Raw genomic sequence first — 21,676 nt, forward strand, 5'->3', positions numbered from 1 at the left:
AACTAAGCAGTGGTCTCTCAGTCCAGAGGTGACTGCAAGGATTTTCTGTCAATGGGACCAGCCTTGCTGCGACCTATTTGCCTCTCCCCTAAACAAGTGCAGCAACTACTCTGCCCTGATCACCCCTCTGGGGTAGTCGCCAGGAGATACTGTTCTCCACATATGGCCCTCTGGACTGCTGTATGCCTTTCCCTCAATCCCGAAATTCCTACAGAAAGCAGTCAGGCTGAAGTGCAAAGTAATCCTCATTGCACCTTATTGGCTTTGGCAGGTGTGGGTCCCCTTTCTTTGGCCTTATCCGATTCAACAGCCTTGGATTCTGGACCTGGCTCCAGACCTTCTATTCCATCCAGAGGGATTAATCCATCCAAACATTGTAAACCTTAAGCTGACAGCTTGGTTTCTGCAGTTCCGTTAATAGCGAGGCTTACCTCACTTTCTTCCCTTGTATGTCATATTCTCTTAATCTCTCATAAGCCAGCTACCTGTAAACTCTATGCTAGTAAATGGAGGAGGTTTACCTTTTGAGCTTGTGATATTGATCATTTTTTAGTGCCCATCGATAAAATCCTAGTATTTTTAGCTTCACATTTCAAGGCAGGTGGTTACCAGTCTACCATAAAATTAGCTGCTATTTCTAATTTCCATAATGGTTTTGAAGAATCCTCTTTGGCTTCTTGTAAGCTTTGCAAAGCCTTCTTAAAAGGAATCTTCTTGCTAAAACCCCCTTACAAAGATCGTACCCCCACCTTGGGATCTCAACTTAGTGCTGCAAGCCATTGTTCAACCTCCCTTTGAAGCATCAGTTGAATGTGATCTGAAGTTTTTATCCTGGAAAACTGTAGTGGCAATAACTTCTGTCAGAAAATTTTCAGAAATACAAGAATTGTCATATAAACCTGCTTACCTGATTTTCCATAAAGATAGAGTTTCACTAAGAACCAGTCATTCCTTTTTGCTTAAAGTAGTGTAAGAGACCAATATTAATCAGACTATTAATTTACCAGTATTTTTCCCAACTTTGCTAACAAAGGTGAATACTGCTTACATTTATTAGATGTTCAGTCTGTTACGTTTCTGTCTACAGAGAACTAAGGATTTGAGAAAACCTGACCAGCTATTTGTCATTTTCATCTGCAGCACTTGGCCAGCCAGTGAGCAAAATGATGCTAGCCAGATGGCTCAAAGAATGTATTTCATCTACAGCGAAAAGAAAATTAGTTTTTCCTAGGCCTTTAAAGACACATTCTACAAGAGGTGTAGCTACTTCAGCAGTTTTTCAGTCTAGAGCTTCTATGGACAATATTTGTGCAGCAGCAACTTGAGCTTCTCCTCATACCTTTATTCCTCTTCTTCTTTCGGCTTTTCCCGGTTAGGGGTCACCACAGCAGATCACCTGTCCGCTCATGATTGGCAGTGGAGTTTTACAGTGTTGAGTTGCCAGCCCGGCGCCCAACCTTCCACAGAAGGCACACACATGCACGCACTCACGTCTAGGGCCAATTTAGAGTATCCAGTCCACCTATAGCATGTCTTTGGGATGTGGGAGGAAACTAGAGGACCCGGAGGAAACCCACGCGACCACAGGGAGGACATGCAGACTCTGAACAGAAGGAACCCCAGCCGAGGATCCAACCAGAGAACCTCTTGCTTTGAGGCAGCAACACTAACCACTACACCACCACGGCCACCCCTCCTCATACCTTTATTGCCCATTACATATTGGATCTGGTCTCCAGGGGAAGAGCATCATTTGGTTCTATGGTGCTCAGGGGGGAAGAGCATCATTTGGTTCTATGGTGCTCTGGAATATCCTTTCTCGAGTCCTCCCAAGGTCTTAGGTAGCTGGGGATTCTCTCCTATATGTCGAGGATAAAATGAAAATCGACAACTTCAGATAAAGAAGTTGTGTCCTCACCGGAACATTCCGTCTGTGTTGTCCATTTTCATTCATCCTCAACTCCTCTCCCTCCCTCCCCCCTGCCCTTGAAGTTTTTGGTAGAACAGATAATGGGCATATTATCGTTTATTGTTATATGGTTTCAGATATGGTCTCTGTGAAGGCTTTTGGGGTTTTTCATTGTGTCTTTCAGCAAACTCGATCTGAGGTAACTAGGACAGGAGTATTGTGGGTAAGGGTTCAACTTGAGAGAGTTTGGCTATCAGGAGCTGTAGTAAAGACCAAGTCAGTTCTGAAGCTCAGGACTGAACCCATGTGTCGGATAAATTAAAGTGGAGAACACAGATGGAACATTATGGTAAGTACATCTTTTTTTTGAATGGAGTTCTACAAAAGAAACCTCTCAGAGAACCAGTGGTACATCCCTGGGTATGAATTTTGTGTTAGAAAAGCTAGCACTTGCTCCATTTGGACCATCTCATCAGACCAACTGGTAATTCTTAACATGTAAAACAGATTACTCATTGCTGTGGCCTCTAGATGAAGAGCATCTGAGTTGCTAGTTCTTATGGTCAGTCAACCTTATCATTTTCCACAAAAATGGTTTTCCTTGAGAACTCATCATTCTTTTATGCCTAAGGTGGTATTTGAAACCTTTCTATCCATCTCTTTCTTCCCAAACCTAAAAAATGAGGAAGAAAGAATACTTCATACCTTGGATGTACACAGATAACTATGATACTGTTTTGAGACATCAAAATCTTTCAGAACTTCTGATCAGTGCATTTCTTTGAAGGTAGGCAGGAAGAACAGCCCATCTCCAAATGGTTATAATGGACTATTACCTTTTGTTATTCCAGCTACATCAGAAGTATTCCAGGCAGGGTAAAGGCTCACTCTACCAGGGCCTTGCCTTCATGTATGGCATTTTGGAAAGGGTTGGCTTCTAGAATTATTCTACAAGCAGATGTTGCTCACTTTTACAAAGCACTATAAACGAGCTTCCTTCTCGAGGTCTAGGACAGGCTTTACTAGATCATTCTCTTGGGTCTCCTGGATCCTTTTCCTTCCATCTCCCTGTTCTTTTAAGCTGTGGTAATCTACTCATGTAGCTTAGGCTACTGCAGAGGTGATCATAACAATGAATATAATGCAGCTGTGCAAGTAAACTCATCATAACTGTAGATATTCAAATGATCACTGTTCCAATAGTAGCTCCCGGCAGCCCCCTTATTTTAGCTTGAATTTTTCCCAGGGTATGGACATGTATGTTTCTTTTTACTAGCAGTGTCCTCTCCCTTAGCCCCAACTCTGTTAGCATGAAAGTTCTGAAGGACTTGGTGCTCAAACCTGACTTTTAGTCAGGTCAGCTCAAACTCGCTAATGGTTTGGGTGCATTGAAGGTAGCCTGAATCTTTGTAAGGCGGCCAGCTGTTATATCTTTAGCAAGACGCATCACATATAGTTTAGGCTACAGCAGCAGCAATCATTTCAATGTCTACTGTTATGGCAAGTTTAGTTACACAAATGTACTTTTAAGTTGCAGTATATTATTATTATTAAAAAAAAAAATTTAAACTGTTTTTAATTTTCTTTTTTTAATTGTTTTGTTATTGTGGTTTTACTGTTATTTTGATGTGCTGTAACGTGCCTAGATATACTGGCACATTAATATGTTTGATAGAATCAGATAACCAGACTGTAGCCTCAAATAACTACTTTAGTTTAAAATAAAAGCAGTGGTGAGTGAGCTGACCGAAGTTACGTAGCTGATTTCATACACTTGGGTGTACAGCACAGCATTGTTAAAGAACTGGCTTGGACACTGAATTGTGTAGATTCTGAAAGATAGCCTCCTCGTTTATGGGTCTGCACTTTTTGGCATTTGACATCAAGAAAATTCAAAACAAGTGGCAGTAAATCAGCAGGATATAGAGGCAAGATCTTATTTGAAATAACTTAACTTGCTGCTTTGTAAGTGGTTTTGTTGCTCAATAAAGTATGGCATTTTTTTTTTTTTAAGTTTGTGGATATTGTAGGTTCATAGGTAGGTACTAGGCTATCGGCCTGAGGGCCTACGTAAGCCTAGCCAACAAGGTTCCCTGGTTTACGCCACTCAAGAAAGTTATTTCCTGTGCCACTGTCGAGCAGAGACACAGAGGTGATCCCCGGGGTGTATTTCCTATTTCCCATCCACTCATCAAGATTTTTCTTGAAGATTGCTAATGAAGAACTTTGCTTGACATAGATGGGTAGCCTGTTCCAGAGTATGGGAAGTCTCTGGCACAGGAATCTATTCCTCCAGCATGTCCTGTTTATTGTGGTGACAAGGTTTAGGTCCCTAGAGCGTGTAGCTCGGAGGGATTGGGATTTCTTTAGGTGTAGCATGTCCAGCAGCTCTGGGTTTGACATAGCTTTATATGTTAGGCAGAGATCACCTCGGAGTAGGTGATATGCTATGGAGTAAAGCTGGAGTTTTTTGAGACAGTCAGTGTAGGGCATCTGTTTGAGGCCAGTAATCCCCTTTATGAAGTACATCTGTGGCCTTTCCAGCTGCTGCAGATGTCTTTTCAGGTACATTCCAAAAGGGGCATTGTACTCTATAATGGGACTAATGAGTGTCGAGTAGAGGGGAACAATGACCTCTTTTTTCCTGGATGAGAACCCTTTTATGGTGAGGTGTGCCACATCAAAGGTCTTCCTGACTACTGTGGCGATGTGACTATCAAAGTACAGACTACTGTCCACCTGGGTCCCAAGGTCTCTTATCACACATTCGGTGTTAAGTAGACTGCTGTCTATGTAGTAGTTCATAGGTACAGAGTTTTTGCCAAAGGGGATGACAATGCACTTTTTGGCATTGAGCTTGAGGCCATGGCTCTGACACCAGGCATCTGTCTCAGTGAGGCCCTTCTGTAGGATTTCAACATCATTTGGGGACTCGACTATGGCTCCTAGTTTGCAGTCATCTGCAAACTTCGTTAGCCAGAGGCCTTCTGTGCTAGCCTGTACTTCAGAGAAGTAGATACCAAACAGGAGAGGTCCAAAGACTGAACCCTGTGGTATTCCACTTGTCACTGCTTTGAGGTCAGATTTTGATTAAAGAATGCAGTGAAAGTATTTTTTGTGTGTTTTTAAATAAATAAAGGGAACATTGCTGGCCACATTTAAAGGCAAGTCTGAGGAGGTCTTATTGACAGGAACAGCTTTTGCGTTTTGTAGGTCATATTTGGCTAAGAAGTTTGACATGCTTATGCAGGGACTGTTAATCTTATTCATTAGCTGAATTGATGCATCCAAAAAGGCTGATATACTTTGACTGTGGATTCCCTGTCTTTATCAAAGTACAGTCCATCGTGCAACTAGGTAACTTGTATAGATGAGTCTGCACAATATGCATACAGGAATAGTTTCATTGACGACATTAATGCAGTGAAAAACTGTTAACATAGATTGGAATCAAGTAGTTTGTTTTTTTGGTCACTGCTTTTAGTAGCAGTGCTGTGCAATTTGAATACATCTGTACAGATGGAAATCGGTAAGAAGAATCTCATTCAGTTATTGTTTGGGTAATTGTTAATGGCCTTGAAAGGGTGAAATTTTGGTATGCATCTTTTACTACCTTTACAAATAGTAGTCACCATGCATCATTGTTTTACATTTTTTAACATCCAGTTTTCCATTATGAACTTGCTTATCCTACAAAATTTTCTGCAGTATTCTTTATCTGCAGCCATGTAAATAAGAAATGGGTCAAGATCCTTATTGAAGATAAGACATGGCAAAGAGGGCTAAAGCTTGAATGCATTTCTGTTGACCTGGGATGAGTAGTTGCCCAGCACTGAAGGAGCTTGCTGTGTGGGGTGTGGGAATCGGTGGGCTTTACTGTTTAACTCATTCCCAGGAGTAGGGACATGGTCAGCCCCACTATAGGAGCACCATTTAGGGGAAGGCTGCATAATGTGTTTGATCTGCAAAGGAGCTCAGTTGCCTTAACCTAGCCAAGGACCACTTGCACATCACCAAAGTATTGCATGTTAATGGAAATTAATATCCTTTCTTGGATCATCATAGCAGGCACTGTATGTGATTGCTGGCCAACTGGGGGGAAAGTTGTATAATTAGCATATAAAATTCCAGTGGCTGTAGGAGATGATGATGTATTGAGGCTACCACAACTGTTTTGCTGTCCATGCAGTATGAGATCACTCCTGGGTTCCCCTTTCTAGGTCCTTTGTGTGTTGAGGGAAGACCATATTTATGGAGCCAAAGGAGAGGGAGTGCTTGGAATTTGACTGATAGACAACCCTTGAGGTTCAAAACATGATTAGTAAAATTGTGCTAAAAAAGCATTTTTATCTTTTAGCACATCTTCATACTACTTTGACAAAATAATTATTGTGGTATAGTTCTGGTCCAATAAAAAAGCAGTCTTTCTTCTTTAGTTGTGTAGTCATTCATAAACTGTGTATGTTACCTGTGTGGGAAGTTTGCCAATGCCCTGGCTAAATTTCCTCTAATAGTAATACTGTCTTGGGTCTCCTCTGAAAAGAGGCTAATAGCCTAGTGGGATTAACTTGTTCATGGATTTGAGTGTTTTTAGCATAATAGTTAATAAATCCTGTAATCCAGATTACAAGGCTAGATAACAAATTGGGGAATTTTATGGGATTAAGCAATAGATTGGTGGATTTCAGTTAGACACTGTATAATTTGCAATAGTCATATAATCTCCCTACCCTCTTGATAAATATTTATACTTTAACTTTATTAAAATGCAGTAATTTGTGTAGTGTTGTCCTTTCGTTTTAACCTGCCTAATGGTTATTTTATGATGAGATTCATTTTCCCTGTGGACATATTCAAACAATGAAAAACAGTTGGACAAAAGTTAGATCAAATTCTTTGTTGACAGAAGGTGGACGTATGCCTGTATGGTTCATCATACAAGCTAAATACTATTTAATGTAGAAAAACACTGTGCCCGCTTTGTTTCAGTGAAGAATAGCTGCTTTAGGAAGATCCAGGAGCAGTCATGATTCTTGTAACCATTAAATAGTGTCTTTTTTTTTCTTTTTAGAAAATAACATGCTGAAAACAGCAGACCCGATGCTACCAACATAGGAAAGGCAGCCCCCTGAAGAACATCTTTCTTAAGAGAATGCTGGGTATCTGTCGTGGCAGACGGAAGTTCCTGGTAGTTTCTCTCACTTTACTATTTGTACCGGCGTTCACCTGGATCTACTTGTTTGCTGGAAGTTTTGATGGTAGGACTTTGTGTTAGTTTACTATTTATATTTATTTTTCAACATTTTAACTGAGATACTGAGGACTGATGTCTTAGAGCAATGAAGTGTACAAGTTATCTGAAGAAATATTTAGTTTACAGAATGTAAATAAAAATGAATCCGATTTGCTTTGAGAGTGTAAAACATGCTTAATGATGCAGCTTTCCAGTACCATACTTAAACATCTCCATATAAATAAGCTTTCTTAATTTTCTGTTCCCACCCCAATTGTGTAGCAACCAGCAGCCATAGTCCCATTCATTCTTCATGGCAAAAGCCATTCCCTGCCCGATAATTCTATATAAAGTGAGTGTCGATCAAAGAAGCTGTCATTCTGGCAGCAGCCATTCGGAATTTTCTGATTGTGGCCCTAACCTTCTCCCTTGTTGGCTGATTTGAGCACCTGTATAACAAAGGAAGGCCCAGCTGTCCCCTGCCCCTAACGTGTCTGCTTTTGTGCAGTCCCTGGCTTTGTAGGCCCCAGCTGTCCTACCTGATCTACAGTCATATTCATTGTCTACCTTGCATGATGTAGACTGAATGACCAAACTCACCACTCCCTCCCAAGTGTTAGCAGCTCACTCTCACACTTCCTCCAGCTTGTTCTTCCAGTGCCTGAGCCCGTAATTCAGGTTTTCCGTATAGTTAGGTATAACTTTCCATTTGTACAGTGTTATGATAGAAATCTAGCAGTTTATGCCTTTAGTCCTTACTCCTTAAATTGTTTGAAGTCATGAAGAGTCTCTTTAGAAAGCTCATCTTACAGAAAGGCTCCATGCACTTGATGACCATTTGAAATTGCAGATTTGATAGTGGTCTTAGCATAACTTAAAAATGTATTGACACTTGATATGGAGTGAAGATATCAAAACTGTAGCTTAAAAATACAGAAATGTACTGTGTAATACAGGTTTTTGACAGATTTAGAATTCGGAGACTGTGGAGTTTGGATTACAAAAATAAAATAATATTGAAGTATATGGTAATCTTTGCTGTAATCAGATGGACATTAAAGTAAGATTAGTGACCAGAAATTTGAAAATATTCAATCTGATCAGGTAGGTGGCTTTGAAATCAAACATGTTCTCTTAATCTTGTCAGTGCTAAGATTTTAGTACAATAAGTAATACTTCAGTTACTAGTACTTTAATTCTGTGTATAGATGGTTGGTTTGCTCAAGTGGGTGAAACTCAAGTAGATAAGTGTCTATAGGTAAAGTCTGGTGGTGCCCAGGTATAGTAAGTATACTTTGAAAAAAGCACCCAAGAGACCAGTCCTACAGTTTGAAGCAACTTTACTATAATTACTCTAATTTGCAGAAATACAAATTAGAACAGTTATAGTAATGAAGCAATCTATTAGTACTGACAAAAATTCAGATGTGCACCACAAACGCATTTAAAACAGTTATAGTAGGGAGAAACATGGTACTGGCAAAAGTTTCAGATGTATAACACATCTGTAAAGTCAGAGAGAGAGAAAAAATTATGTATATTGTATGTACAGATTACATAACATTTTATTTATTTTTATTTTGCATGGAATAGATGCTGTTAGACAGGAGTTGGAAGGTGCTAAGAGTGAAAGGTGTGGCGGGGGAGAGAAATAAGATTAGCTTTTAGTTGGACAAGTACAGATCCAAGTAGAGGATACATAAGCTTTTATTTTGTAAAGGAAAAACAGTTTGTGTTCACTAAAAAAAGTGGGTGAAGTCAGGAAATACATTGGGACTGTAAACTGATACATCAGCCCAGTCACTGTTGATTACAGTTGTAAATGCTGTTTTTCAGAAGTGATGCTGTCCTTCTATGTTCATCTATTTCTCATCTAATCAGAATGTCTTTTGTATCATCTGAATTAGTTGCTTGAACTTGAAAAGAAGTTTAGCATGTTTTTTTTTTTCCCTAAACTACACTTCCTCCAGTGGAATCTTGCATAGTCACTTAATATTCCTCATAAAATGACCTCTTCCTAGCATGCTTGCCATGATGAAACTGTGCAAGTACTGTTTTCATTGATTCTCTTATGTTTTGATGTGCCTTCTTTATAAATTCTGCAGGTGCTTTTTTTCTGTACTTCAGTTCTTTGTTTTTTATTGCAAGTTTAAAAGTGTGCTCTGCATGCTTTCTAATGGTTTTCAGTAACTTCATGCAGTTGGTAAAGCTTATGAATCTTTTTATTTAAATCATAGGTTGCTTGAGGCCCTGGTTATACTGATGGGAATGCATTATTCCATTTTGTTTAACAAAATGTATTTGTCTCTATCAGAAAATTTGGCTCCTTTGTCAGTAATGTGTTCAGCTACATCACAAATGACAAAAGCTTTCATAAATGACTAATCATAGCTTGATATGTTTTAGGTAATTTTTAATATGTTGGTGTAGAATCTGTATCGATTTCAGTTATGAGCTCATGATTCATAAGTGGTCTTGCAAAATCATTATGCAGTGTTTTCTAATATCCACCAGGGAACTCTTATGGATGTTATGGTAGCATGGTACATGTTGATTGAACTTTCAATCTGTCCAGCATTGGCTACATGGGAAACTTTCTGGCTAGTGCTTTCATTTTTCAGTGACAGGTGATCTGTATGGAATTCTGTCAGTACAGCTCCTGTTACTATCTGTAGTGTGATTACTTGAGTCTGCAGTAGGACTCAAAACGTCATCTTCCAAGGAACATTTTCATACACTTAACTACAGCATTTCCTGGTCATTTGTTGTTACATTGCTATCATTTCAGCTTTAACTGAAATCTTTAGTCACAGTATTCACATTATCTGTAATTCCCAGTTTAGTTTTATCCAGAATTTCAGGTAATGGTGTTATGGAAAACCCACATACATTTTCTTGAAATGCTCTTTTATGTGGCAGTCACAGTATATTATGGCCCATATCTAGATTTTTCCTGCAGCCATTGTACTCAACACTTATGTCTACCAAAAAGGTTAATCAGTTTGTAGTCAGTAAACACCTTGAATTTTCTACCTCAGAGGTATTGGTTGAATTTATTTACTCCAAAAGTAGTGCTTCTTCATTTTGAGGTACTTTTTCTCAGTAAGACAAGAGTATTCTTGATGTATTTGCAGCTAATTTTTCTTCCCCTGGAAGTCATGACACGTTGAATCTCTGTATTTATGCCATAGGCAAAGGCTTCACAATCAAAATGACACCTGTAACTCTTAATCATAATGTACCATCACTTTTATATCACCAGTTAGTTTCTTTACATTTTCCAAAAACATTTGCATTTTGAGCAAAGCGTTTCCATTGCCAGGGCACAAGTTCTTTCAAGAACCACTACATGCTACAATATTTGCCTTTTCATGAATTGTGTTTCTTTGCTATCTTTTGAATTTGTCCGTGTAGAATATTGATACTGCTAACAGAAATGGTAATTCTGACCATTTGTTTCAACCCCTTTGCGTGCAGCTCTGGTAATGTATGCCATCTTCAATCCTGTAACACTCTCTCGGTGCTGTGTGGCAGGTAATAACTTGTTTTTTCTGTGTTGGTGAAGAACCGCACAAGAATCACTCTCCTCTCTCTTCACCCTGCAAACACCCACCTTCAATTATGTATGCAACAGAGTATTTTGCACTGCCACAAAAACAACGGAACTATTCTCTCAAAAAGTTGTATGCATCTGTTTTGTTGATGGATTGCTACACCTTACACTTACAGTATATTCAGTTTGTGAATCTAGTGTTCACCTAGAAATACTATAAAAATTTCACTGCTATAGTATGTATGTGTACCACAATTGCCTTGTTTATTATACAATAATGTCATTGCCAAGAACGTTGTGCACGACTTCAGGAAACTGTCTTTGCCTTTTGTTTTTTTTAACCCACTACAAGCTATAGTGTTACTGTTACCCTGAGTTGTGGCTAGCCTTCTATTTTAATGTTCTGTAATACTATTGCTTAATTTACCAACAATTGCATTACAGACACTCTTGCACTTATTTCAACTCTGTTGGAGTGTAATGTTGTGAGGTTTAGTATAGATCCTTTCGATTCCAATTCAATTCAGCAATTGCTGTTTTGTATGGTGAATAGCAATACTGAATGTGCAAAAGTGCCAACTTGCGCATACCTGTCCTAGAATGCCATTTCCCCAGGTTGCTCCCTTTTCTCCTCTGTATGGCGACTCTGAGATGATATGTATAAGATGCTGTTTTACAAACCTAGAAAGTTGTATCAGAGAAATTCTCTGTTTAATATATTTGAGTACACTGCGTGACAATTAGAGTGATGGAGTAGCTGATATTCTACTAAGAGCACAGTGCAAATGCTATTTGTTTCTCTGGCTTGCTTTATAGATGCATGTATTCTACAGTAGCAGGAGCTCTTTCAGTAATCTATTAGTAATTTAATGCCCATTTCAGATGATGTGTGCATGTGATTTGTGTGCATATGTATTTTTTATGTTTTTTTTTTCACATGTACTTCAGGAAGATGTTATTGCCCTTTACACTTTTTTTTTTTTTATTATAAATTTATTTGTTATCTGAGGTCCTCAGACCCCTTTCATTCATAACCTTGACCACAAATGCAATAATAAAATGCAGTACATATCATATGTAGAATTTAGAATTGCCAGTCATACAGTTGTTTTTGTGACCCAAAAGAAGTGTGGAATATGTGCAACATGAGATTTGGTAATAACTTTCTTAGATGCTCTTGGAATTGTTCCGTTTTTGTATACGCATTCATATTTATTTATTTTTACTCGTTCTGAATCATGGATGCTGGTAAGGGTATAGTCTGAGCCAAATGGAGAATCTTGGCGGTATTTCATCTTTTTGTTGGGTCCTTAATATTTTATTCTGTGACTTCATTTAGAGTGACCTAGAGTCATTAGGTAAACTACAGTGAAATCTTCTAGTTATGAAGGTTTGCATCGTATAATTGAATATATGTCCTTGCATGTCAGATTACTTCTTGTAAGAAACATTATTTCAAAGTATTCTAAGTAACAAATGGAAATAAAGCATTTCTTTCAGGTTTCCCAGTCAGCGTTTCCAGTGGTTTCTAAGGGTGTAGTTGCAATGATTCAATTTTTGGGAAAGATTTCTCCATTCAAGTTGGCTCAACCAGTAAGTTAGTATACTTAAGTTTGTGGGGTGTGATGTGCAGGGGGCCTTGACCCTGGCAAAAAAAAAAAAAATCAGACTGATTTTTTTTTTTTGCCCTTCTGAGTTTCTGGCATTTTTTTTTTCTTCATCCTTTCAGTTTGTTGGCTTTCAGGAAGTCAGCATTCCTCAGTTGAACCTCTTTTTCCTTAATGTATTTGTATCCCAGTCATCATCTAACAAATTTTGTCATCATGATCTTACAGGACATTATATTTCTGGGTGATTTCTAGTTGTATCCCACTGTTTCTCATAGCAAACTTTTCAAAAACGTTTGCTCCATAGTAGGTGTGATTGTAAATAGTAAACCTGATGACTCATTTGATATTAAATGCTTTCAAAGCACTTCCTAAAATTAATATTACATCTATAGGTCTGTAGTTGTGTACTATTTCTCTTATACATTGGAATCACAATGGACTGTGTCCAATCGTTAGGAGTACATGTGATTACTTGTATAATACAGTAGTATTAAAAGGTCTGTTATCAACCTTGTAAGAATTCTACTGATGTTCAAGCCAATAATGCTAGTGCATTTAAGCTTTCATAATACTGGATTGAATTGTCTGTTTCTATGAGGCCCTTTTAGAGGATGCTTGTGTCGGCTGGAGAGTCGATTATGGCGCCCAGTTTGCAGTCGTCTGCGAACTTGGTCAGCCACAGTCCTTCCGTGTTGGCCTGTACCTCCGAGAAATATATACCGAACAAGAGAGGTCCCAGGACTGAGCCTTGTGGGACACCACTTGTAACTGGTTTGGAGTCTGACATGGCTCCAGCAATTCTAACCATGTGGGTTCTGTCCTTGAGCCAGTTTGCAATCCATCTAGTGACATAGGGGTTTATATTTAAGCTGGTGAGCTTATCTATAATGCGCAAGTGGGGTATTGTATCGAAGGCTTTTGCGAGGTCCAGGTAGGCTGTGTGGACCACCTTCCCCTCGTCAGTGGCCTTGGTGACTGTTTCAAAGAAATCAACCAGGTTTAAGAGGCAGGATCTTCCCTTAACAAAGCTGAACTGGGTAGGATCCAGTGTCTGTAGGTCCCCAATATCTTTATTTATGAGGTCCATGATGATCCTTTCCATAGCTTTGCAGACCAAGCTAGTCAGGCTTATGGGGCGATAGTTTCCAGGATCCGTTGAGGCACCACCTTTATGGATAGGGACCACTGTTGCTGTACGCCACTCTTTGGGCACATATCCTGTAGTAAGGCTGAGATTGAACAGTAGTTTTATGTTTGGGTTTAGCTCTTCTTGGAGTTCATGTAGGCGCAGCCGGGACACCGTCTGGTCCCATTGATGCTGTGTTTTTTGCTTTGGAGAGGGCGGCTCTTACCTGAGCATCTGAGATGTCAGGGGGGCAGCACTCTGCTGGGATAGGTATTTGCCCTTTTGGTGGGGAGGGGGGGGGAGAAGTTTGCGCTGAACCTGTCAGCTAGGATGTTGGCAATGTCTGTGGGTTCAGTGTATTTTTTGTCATTTTGGACTAATTCTGAGCATATCTGGGAATTACCACCCAGGTTCGTAACATAACTAAAGAAAGCCTTGTGATTATCCTTAGTGTCCTGTGCAATTTTTCTCTCGAAGCTGGCCTTAGACAATTTTATGAGTGCCCGTAGTTTTTGCTAATACTGATCAGTGATGCCTTCCCTTTTTGGGATTTTGCTCTATCATTTAGTAGCTTCCTCCTTCTATTGTATAGTTTGTTTATGGCTGGGGTCCACCAGACAGGACATCTGCCTTTGGAGGATTGGGTCTTGGTTTTATTTGGGATCGCATGATCCATGCATTCCTGAAGGTGTTCATAGAATGCGTTTATAAAGGATTCTGCGGTCAGGGCCGTATTTTCCACAGGCCCGGGGGCTTTGAAGGATTCCACCTTGGTTTTGAGGAGTGTGAAATTTGTTTTAGAGAAGTTTTTCACTGTGGTTTTCTGGGCAGGGGGTGGGGTCGGGATGTGAATATCCAGTGAGATTAGTTTATGGTCTGATCTTACCAGTGAGGGATACACTTCTGGTCTGGAGCATAGAGTCCCCATGTTGGTGATGATCAGGTCCAGGTCCACTCTTGTGGGAGTGGTAACAAGTTGTTCCATAGCATTTGAGTTTATAAATTCTATGAACCTTTGGGCTAGGGTGTTGGAGCTAGAGTAATGCTCCCAGTCTATGTTTGGGTAGTTGAAGTCACCCAATATAATGGTGTTTGGAGAGACCTTCATATTTTCCAGTGTTCTCATAAAGGCCGAGTGGGGTTCCTGGGTTTGGGAGGGTGGTCTGTAGCAGGCTATAAACTGGAAGGCAGTTTTACCCACTGTTAGTTGCACATGGATAGTCTCTGATGCTTCGTGCTTTGCTACCAACCTGGAGGTGTGGGTATCTTTGATGAATATCGATACTCCCCCTCCTTTTGTGGTTCGGTCCAAGTTTTGGGGCCGAAAAGCATGGTATGAGGTATAACCTGGTAGTGCTGGGGTGCTCTCGAGCCCTGAACCAGGTTTCTGTTACTGCACAGATATTGATGTTCTCCATGCTAAGGAGAGTTTTGAGTGCGTGCATCTTGAGGTTTAGACTTCTGGCATTGAGTAGCATTACTCTTAGTTTCTTATCCCTTGTGATACCTATGAAGGTGGGTTTGTCTTTTGAGCCTTGCCTAAAAAGGCACTATGGGGGTAGCAAGAGCCTTTGCCAATATCCGAAAGCCCAGGGGTGACAGGTGCAAGCCGTCCCTAGCGAAGCATCGTGGCTTGTCGAGCATATCATCCCAAGCTGACAGGCATTGGATCCCCTTTGAATGACACCAGTACTTAAGCCAGTTGTTGAAATTGATCATCTTGTCTTCATATTGTGGCATCATTCTTGGTGAGGGTAAGATGCTACTCAAGGTCAGGGTCATACCGGCCTGGGCTACATGCTCAGAGAGCTCCTTTATGTCTCTTTTCATGTAGTCCAGGGAGGTACATCTCAGGTCATTCACACCAGCATGGACAATGACTGAGTCATATTTGTACTTGCCTTGGAGTGACCTGAGTGCTTGTGTTATGTGGCGGATCCTAGCGCCCGACAGGCTGCTCACCGTGACCCTCTCCTTGTTCAGCCTGGTGAGCGGGACGTCAGTGTGCCTGACGATAGTCACCTATTACAAGTGTATCAGGTGTGTTGTTTAGTCTTAAGGGCTGTGACTTTACGGCACACTGGCTTTGTGAGATATGTGTTGCATGTGTTTTGTTTTGGGGTAGCGGTTGCTTGGGTGTCTGCTTTGGAGGTCTCTGCTGCTTAGGCAGATCTTTATTTAGAGCCTCCGAGTATGTTTTTGTGTGATTATGTGTTTGGTTTGCTGTCGTGGTAGGTCTATGTGAGACTGGAATTGTAGTGAGTGTGGTTTCCTTCTCCTCCTGACTGGTTATGCCAGTACTGAGTTGAGAGAGCTTAGCCTCCAGTTTGGCTATATGGTTGCATCTCTCACATGTGTTGGAATTTGTTGGGAGGAGGAGAGGGTTGTCTGTGTACATGAGGCAGTTGTAACATTGCCTCAAGATTCCCAGATTCACCAGCTGGACCGGAGAGGAGATTGACAACTGACCTTTGGACGTGCTAGAATAATATTGGGAATTCCTTAATAGCTGAAAACAAGGGCCAGTGGGGAGTGAGGGTGTAGTGCTGACTTATATAATTGCTTTAGCGAGCAAGTGCCAGGTAACTTAAGTGCAATGTGTTACAGGTAACTTAAATGCAAAAACGACAAACAGTAACTTTCTTTCAAATGAAACAAGGAAATAAGTACAGTAAGCAATGCAGATATCACTAGTGATCCACAGAAGCGCTGAGAAGCCGCATATTAGGTGGAATTAGCGTTCCAGGGAAATAACAAGCAAACAAACAAGCATATAAACAAAGTTAGATTCAGCAGGCCTGGATCTAGTCTATGCTACAGCAAACAAGGTCTACCAATTTCAGTAAGATACAGTTCAAATATTCAGGCACTATAAACCTTTAACCAGAAATTCCCAGCTCAGAAGGGCAGAGTCCAGCCTCTTCTCCCACAAGAGTGCAGACCACGAACCTTCTTAATGTAAAATAACTGGCCTGAAGCCCAAGTGCTTAAACCAGAACTAATACACTTTAAGAATAACAGACACTGGGCTCTCAGGCAGCAGTTCCCAACTTAGAAGGATGAAAGCTACCTGTCCTACCCTGTCCTGGTAAAATCCAAGCTTCCAGTAGGCAGCTGCATGCATAAGAGGCACAACCCTCTACCATGCATGCCCTGTAGCTGCCCAGAAGATTGAGCCCCATTTCTTCAAGTAGTGCTGAGACTACGCCCACAATGCATCCACTCATACCGCCACAGCCCCAATACATCACAGATTAACAATATAACAGAGCATCATATACACAGACATGCAGTGATGATGCTCTTTGACAAAAAAAAAATGTTAATGCCCCACCGTACACTCTAAGCTCATACACACATGTGAAGTCTTACTTTTACTTGGTCTCACCACTAATCCATTCCCCTGTGAAAGGCATCTGTATCTGCCCACTCCCCACCTGTGCAAATTATAACTATGCCTTGTCCTTTGTGTATTGTTACATGAGTTCCCTTTGCTTGGTGCGCACAGTGTGACCAGCTTGTACATGGATAGTCACAGCCTTGTGTTGGTTTTGCTTGCATCCATTTTACTGTTGAGTGTCTGCCTTATTCTGCTTTACTGTCGGCTAAAAATGTGCAAGGTGCTGCGTCTTTGCCAGTGCCACAGCATACTGTGCTCATCTCTGTCTAGCATGATTATTCCTTGCTGATGGCTCCTCCACCCATTCGCCATCTGGGGCGACTTCCACTATCTAGTGTGCTGGAAACTATTGCTCCTGTAAGTGCCCTCCTTGCTGTAGCTACCTGACAGTTATGATGTAGAGCATGGAGTGTGCTGATTAAGCTCTGATATTTGGAAAAAGACAAACCAGTTAAGCTCCAGAGTGGTGAGTGACCCGAACTTAAATTTTAAGCACCCTCTGTTATGTTAAGGTCGGGTCTAGCTCCAGGCAGTAAAATCTGCCTGTACTGACTAACAAATGACAACAGAAAAAAAAAATTGCCCTCAATCTGTGCCAGTAATGTGTCCCCAGCTCATTTGCGAGAATAACAGGATGTATTGGGATCCATTTCCTGAAGGATACAAACTATGAAACTCAAATAGATGGTCATTATTTAGTGAGATCAGTCCTCTGTGGTTTGTCCTAAAACCAAAGATTTATGAGGAACAAACCAAAAATATGAAGCGATAATCTGGAAGCCCTGTGAAAATCTAGGCAGTTGAGAGTTATGAAAGGTGACTTTAAATGAAATGAACTGCATTACACTACCTCTCTGATAGCACTTGCTAAACATTTAGCATTTTTTTTCCTTGCAATCAGTACTACATGGCGCAGATAAAGCTCCATGTGCTAGAAAGAATTATGATTCATTCGCCGATCATAACTTTCAATTATGTGTTCTTGAAATGGATGCCAAGATTCACTGCTGGAGCTTCACTCTCAAGGTGAATTTCTTGGCATCCGTGTCTCGAACACATAAGAAGAGGGTTGATCAATGAACTGATCATAATCCTCTGTACTGTGTAACATTGCACATACTGAGTACATTTTTACACACATGCCAGGATCATACTGCAGGTCACCACCAGATGAATCCATACAGCAAAAAGTGTACCTTCAACAACCCAGCACATGCTCAGTAATGACCCTTGCTTGTGACTGTGTTTACTTTCATCCCTGATCTGTTTCATTTTGTTTTCTTATTGGTGTCATCAGGCAAGATTCCAGGGCATATCCAGCAATGCTAATAAGATGCTCCAGGGGGAAGTCACCCTTGTTACCTGTTGGTACAGGTCACAGGTATGTCGTACATAGGAGTCATGACAGCTACCTTGGTGTCATGCAGACACATTGTAGATGATAAACTGTGTATAACAGACCAACTAAATGTTGATGGAGTGATTCCCTGTGTGGTTCACATACTTCCTTCTGAATTCACAAAATGGGGCTTTTAGTTCAATGTGGGTCTGTTATCCACAGTAGCATGGGAAAATGGGTTATATCATAGACATCCTGCATAGTGCTTGCTTTTTCTTCTGTTGTAAATGGGAATGAAATATGCTCCCTCACATTCTGAAGCAATGTTGATATGTGGTCAGATATTGGGATGAGATCATTCTGATTATGGTACTTTATTGAATTTGTTGTTCTAGTTGTGTAGAAATGCCATCATAAGATGTGACAAAGACTTTGTGGCACCCATTATGGCTATATTCCATTTTATGAAAAGTTTTTCAATGTGACAGTTGTACTTGATAATTAGATCCACCCTGGTCTTCTACAAATGTCAGTTAGTTGTCTTGCAAGATTTTCTACTGTAACAGGGTGCTTATTAATTCTACATCTTCTTGTGCTGAACCTGCCAGTATTGTTTTTGCATTGGAATAGAGATTGCATAAATAGACGCACATTTTTTTGAGTTTTTCATAGCCTGACTAGCATTATCTGTTAGGCCATGGAGTGACTCATCATGGGCCTTATCAACAAAGATATAGGTAATCACCAATCACGTGACCCTACTAGTTTTGTCAAAGGGAGCTCACACCTGTTAATCCTGGCGGACTTCTTTGAGACGTTCACCAAGGCCCTGGATGAGGGGAAATCTGTGCATACAGTCTACCTAGACTTGTGCAAGGCTTCTGACACTATCCCCCACTCATGCATCATTGACAAACTCACCCAACTAGGCATCAACATTTATATTGGTAGATGGGTCACTAACTGGCTCAATGATAGAACTCATATAGTCAAAATAGGGGAATGCATGTCCAACAGCAGACCTGTAACCAGTGCTGTTCCACAGGGATCAGTACTGAGACCTTTTCTGTTTGGAATCTATTTCTCTGAAGTACAAGCAAAAACTAAAGGTCTGTGGCTGACACAAAGTAATGACTGCAAATTGGGAGCAGTTATAGAATCTCCAAATGATGTCAACATCCTACAAGAGGGTCTTGCACATTCAGATGATTGGTGCCAAAGTCATGGCATTAAACTCCATGCAAAAAAAATGTATTATTCCTTTCGGTAAGAGTAGTGTTCCAGCTAACTACCACATCAATAGCAGCACCCTAAGTATGCATTCAGTGGTGACAGACCTGGGCACACAGGTTGACAGCAACCTTACCTTTGATCACCGTGTCTCCACAGTGGTAAGAAGGGCATTTTATATTGCTCATCTCATAAGTAAGGACATTTCCTCAAAAAAAAAAAGTTACAACCTCCCTGTACTCTTCTCTCATCAAGCCAGAAATGGAGTGCAACACCCCCTTTTGGTATGTACCTTTCCAACCACCTGCAGCAATTGAAGAGACTGCAAAGGTTTCTCACAAGGAAAATTCAAGATCTTCATCTTTCCTGTGTGGATCATCTGAAATCACTGTCACTTTAATCTGTTTCATTCAGACTGCTCCAGGGTGATCTCTGCCTTGCATCCACACCAATCTCTGACCCTGCTTTATTGGAAATGCTGCATATCTGCAAGTGAAATGGTACACTGGTTACTCTAAAGACCTTAAACTGGTGTGTGACATTAATGGAACCTGCTGGAGGGACAGATTTGTCTCCCAGAGGTTACCTCACCTTTGAAACATACTCCCACTTCATTTCAGAGAACCTCATTGGCCCTCTTCAGATGCAATCTGGATGATTGGATGGGTGGCTGTAAATTCACCCCAGGGGTTCCACCTGTGTCCCTCTTGGACAGCGGCAATAGGTGCTGATCGTGGAAATAAGGGTAGAACTTGGCTAGGCTTGTAAGGGCCCTAGTACCATTAGCCTAGTACCTTCCTATGATCCTATGTACTGTCTATCCTTGTATGCAACTGCTTTGGGACACCAATACCAAATGAGTATTTACTTGTACATCTGCAATATGAAAACTGGTTTCCTATGTAAAATGTTTCACACACCATCTGATGCTACTGTTGAGAGACCTTTAAAAGTCCTGGCTGATTCTCTGACTTGTGATCCAATGGCTTTCTGTCACACTCCCTTCTGCATAGTCTTTCAGTGAACAGGCAAGCACATTCATTCACTGAGGAGTCGTGATGTCTACAGCATCAGTTCATCTGCTTGGCGTGCTTTCTGCTACTATGCTACCTCTTCCTGTACTGAAAGTCAGGGTCATTATTATTCATCAGGCTTCACAACTTACAGATATGGAGATAATAAGACATCTGAATGGCTCCTTATTTGCATACCTAAAGAGTATTTAACTTTAAAGAAACTCTTCTTTTCCTTTATTCAGTGTTATTGGGATGGACCGTTTGTGAAGCATTGGTGCCTAGCCTGCACTTTGAAGATGAAGTTCAGCTGTTTAGCAAAACGTTTTCCTTTGTACAAGAATCTGAAATGTTACACCCTGTTCTTTTGATGCCCCTACTGCCCTTCCTTGTGGTACCTATGCTCTGTTTCTGTACATTCCTACTAAGTTTTGTCAGCACGTTTGCTGTGCTGATGATCCTGGGCAAACTACACTTTTAAGCTTGATCACAGATGTAACAACGCAATACATATTAGAAATACAACATAGTGGCTTTTATTCAGTGCACAACATTCTGCTTTCATTGTGTCACTCATCTAGAAGAATGTTAAACCTTCAATGTTATTATTTTTGTCTAAGTGCAGGTAACATCTGCCTTGTTACATCCAGTAAAATGGGGTATTCATTGTTTTTGGCTTTCCAAAGCAGCAGTTGCTGTGCAGTGTCATGTCCTCCTCTCTGTCTTACTAAGTATCTCACAAAAAAGAAGTATAGCAAAGCAGTGCTTAACGTCTATCTCTCTCTCTTTTTTTTCTTGCAACCATATATGTAGCTGAGCACACATCTGTATTTTATTACAGAAAGCTTAAAAGCAGTATACTGCTTATCTGACACCATTTGTGTACGTTAGTCGTGTCATACATTTTCTCATCCATTTGCAACAGCTGATGGATTAAAAGTGCTCACAACAAAGCTGAAGCTGCAGAGGCTTCTTTCAGTTGTTTAGTGTACATGTCCTGCTTTATAGGGAAACCCACATTCCATGAGTGATGTGAATACTGATAGGTGGGCATCAGACTACATTTGGTTGGTATGTCCTCTCTCTTGCTTGCAAAATTATGTGATGCTGCATTGACTGATGCTTGGACTAGCAGCAAACGTTTTGTAATTACAAACTGCTGCTGTAATGCTGAGAAGTCCATGTGTAGCTTTACAAACAGGGTCAGCATGGGAACATAGCAGCTGTTGGTTCTATTTATTTAACTTTTGCTTAATGGATAAG

At 40.6% G+C, this 21,676-nt stretch overlaps 1 protein-coding gene across 4 annotated transcripts in view; it reads left to right on the forward strand.

Moving 5' to 3' along the window:
* LARGE1 (LARGE xylosyl- and glucuronyltransferase 1) overlaps window positions 1-21,676 on the forward strand; it is a 2,030,740-nt gene that overhangs the window by 847,650 nt on the left and 1,161,414 nt on the right. For all 4 annotated transcript variants that reach the window (XM_044087485.1, XM_044087484.1, XM_044087487.1 and 1 more), the window contains one exon: window positions 6,981-7,167. In XM_044087485.1, coding sequence (XP_043943420.1) covers window positions 7,062-7,167 — 106 coding nt within the window. In that variant the 5' untranslated portion in view covers window positions 6,981-7,061. The remainder of the gene's footprint in view (window positions 1-6,980; window positions 7,168-21,676) is intronic.

This window comes from Protopterus annectens, chromosome 11.part0 (genome assembly GCF_019279795.1).
Source record: "Protopterus annectens isolate FY-2018-M chromosome 11.part0, PAN1.0, whole genome shotgun sequence".
Classification (NCBI taxonomy): Eukaryota; Metazoa; Chordata; order Ceratodontiformes; family Protopteridae; genus Protopterus; species Protopterus annectens.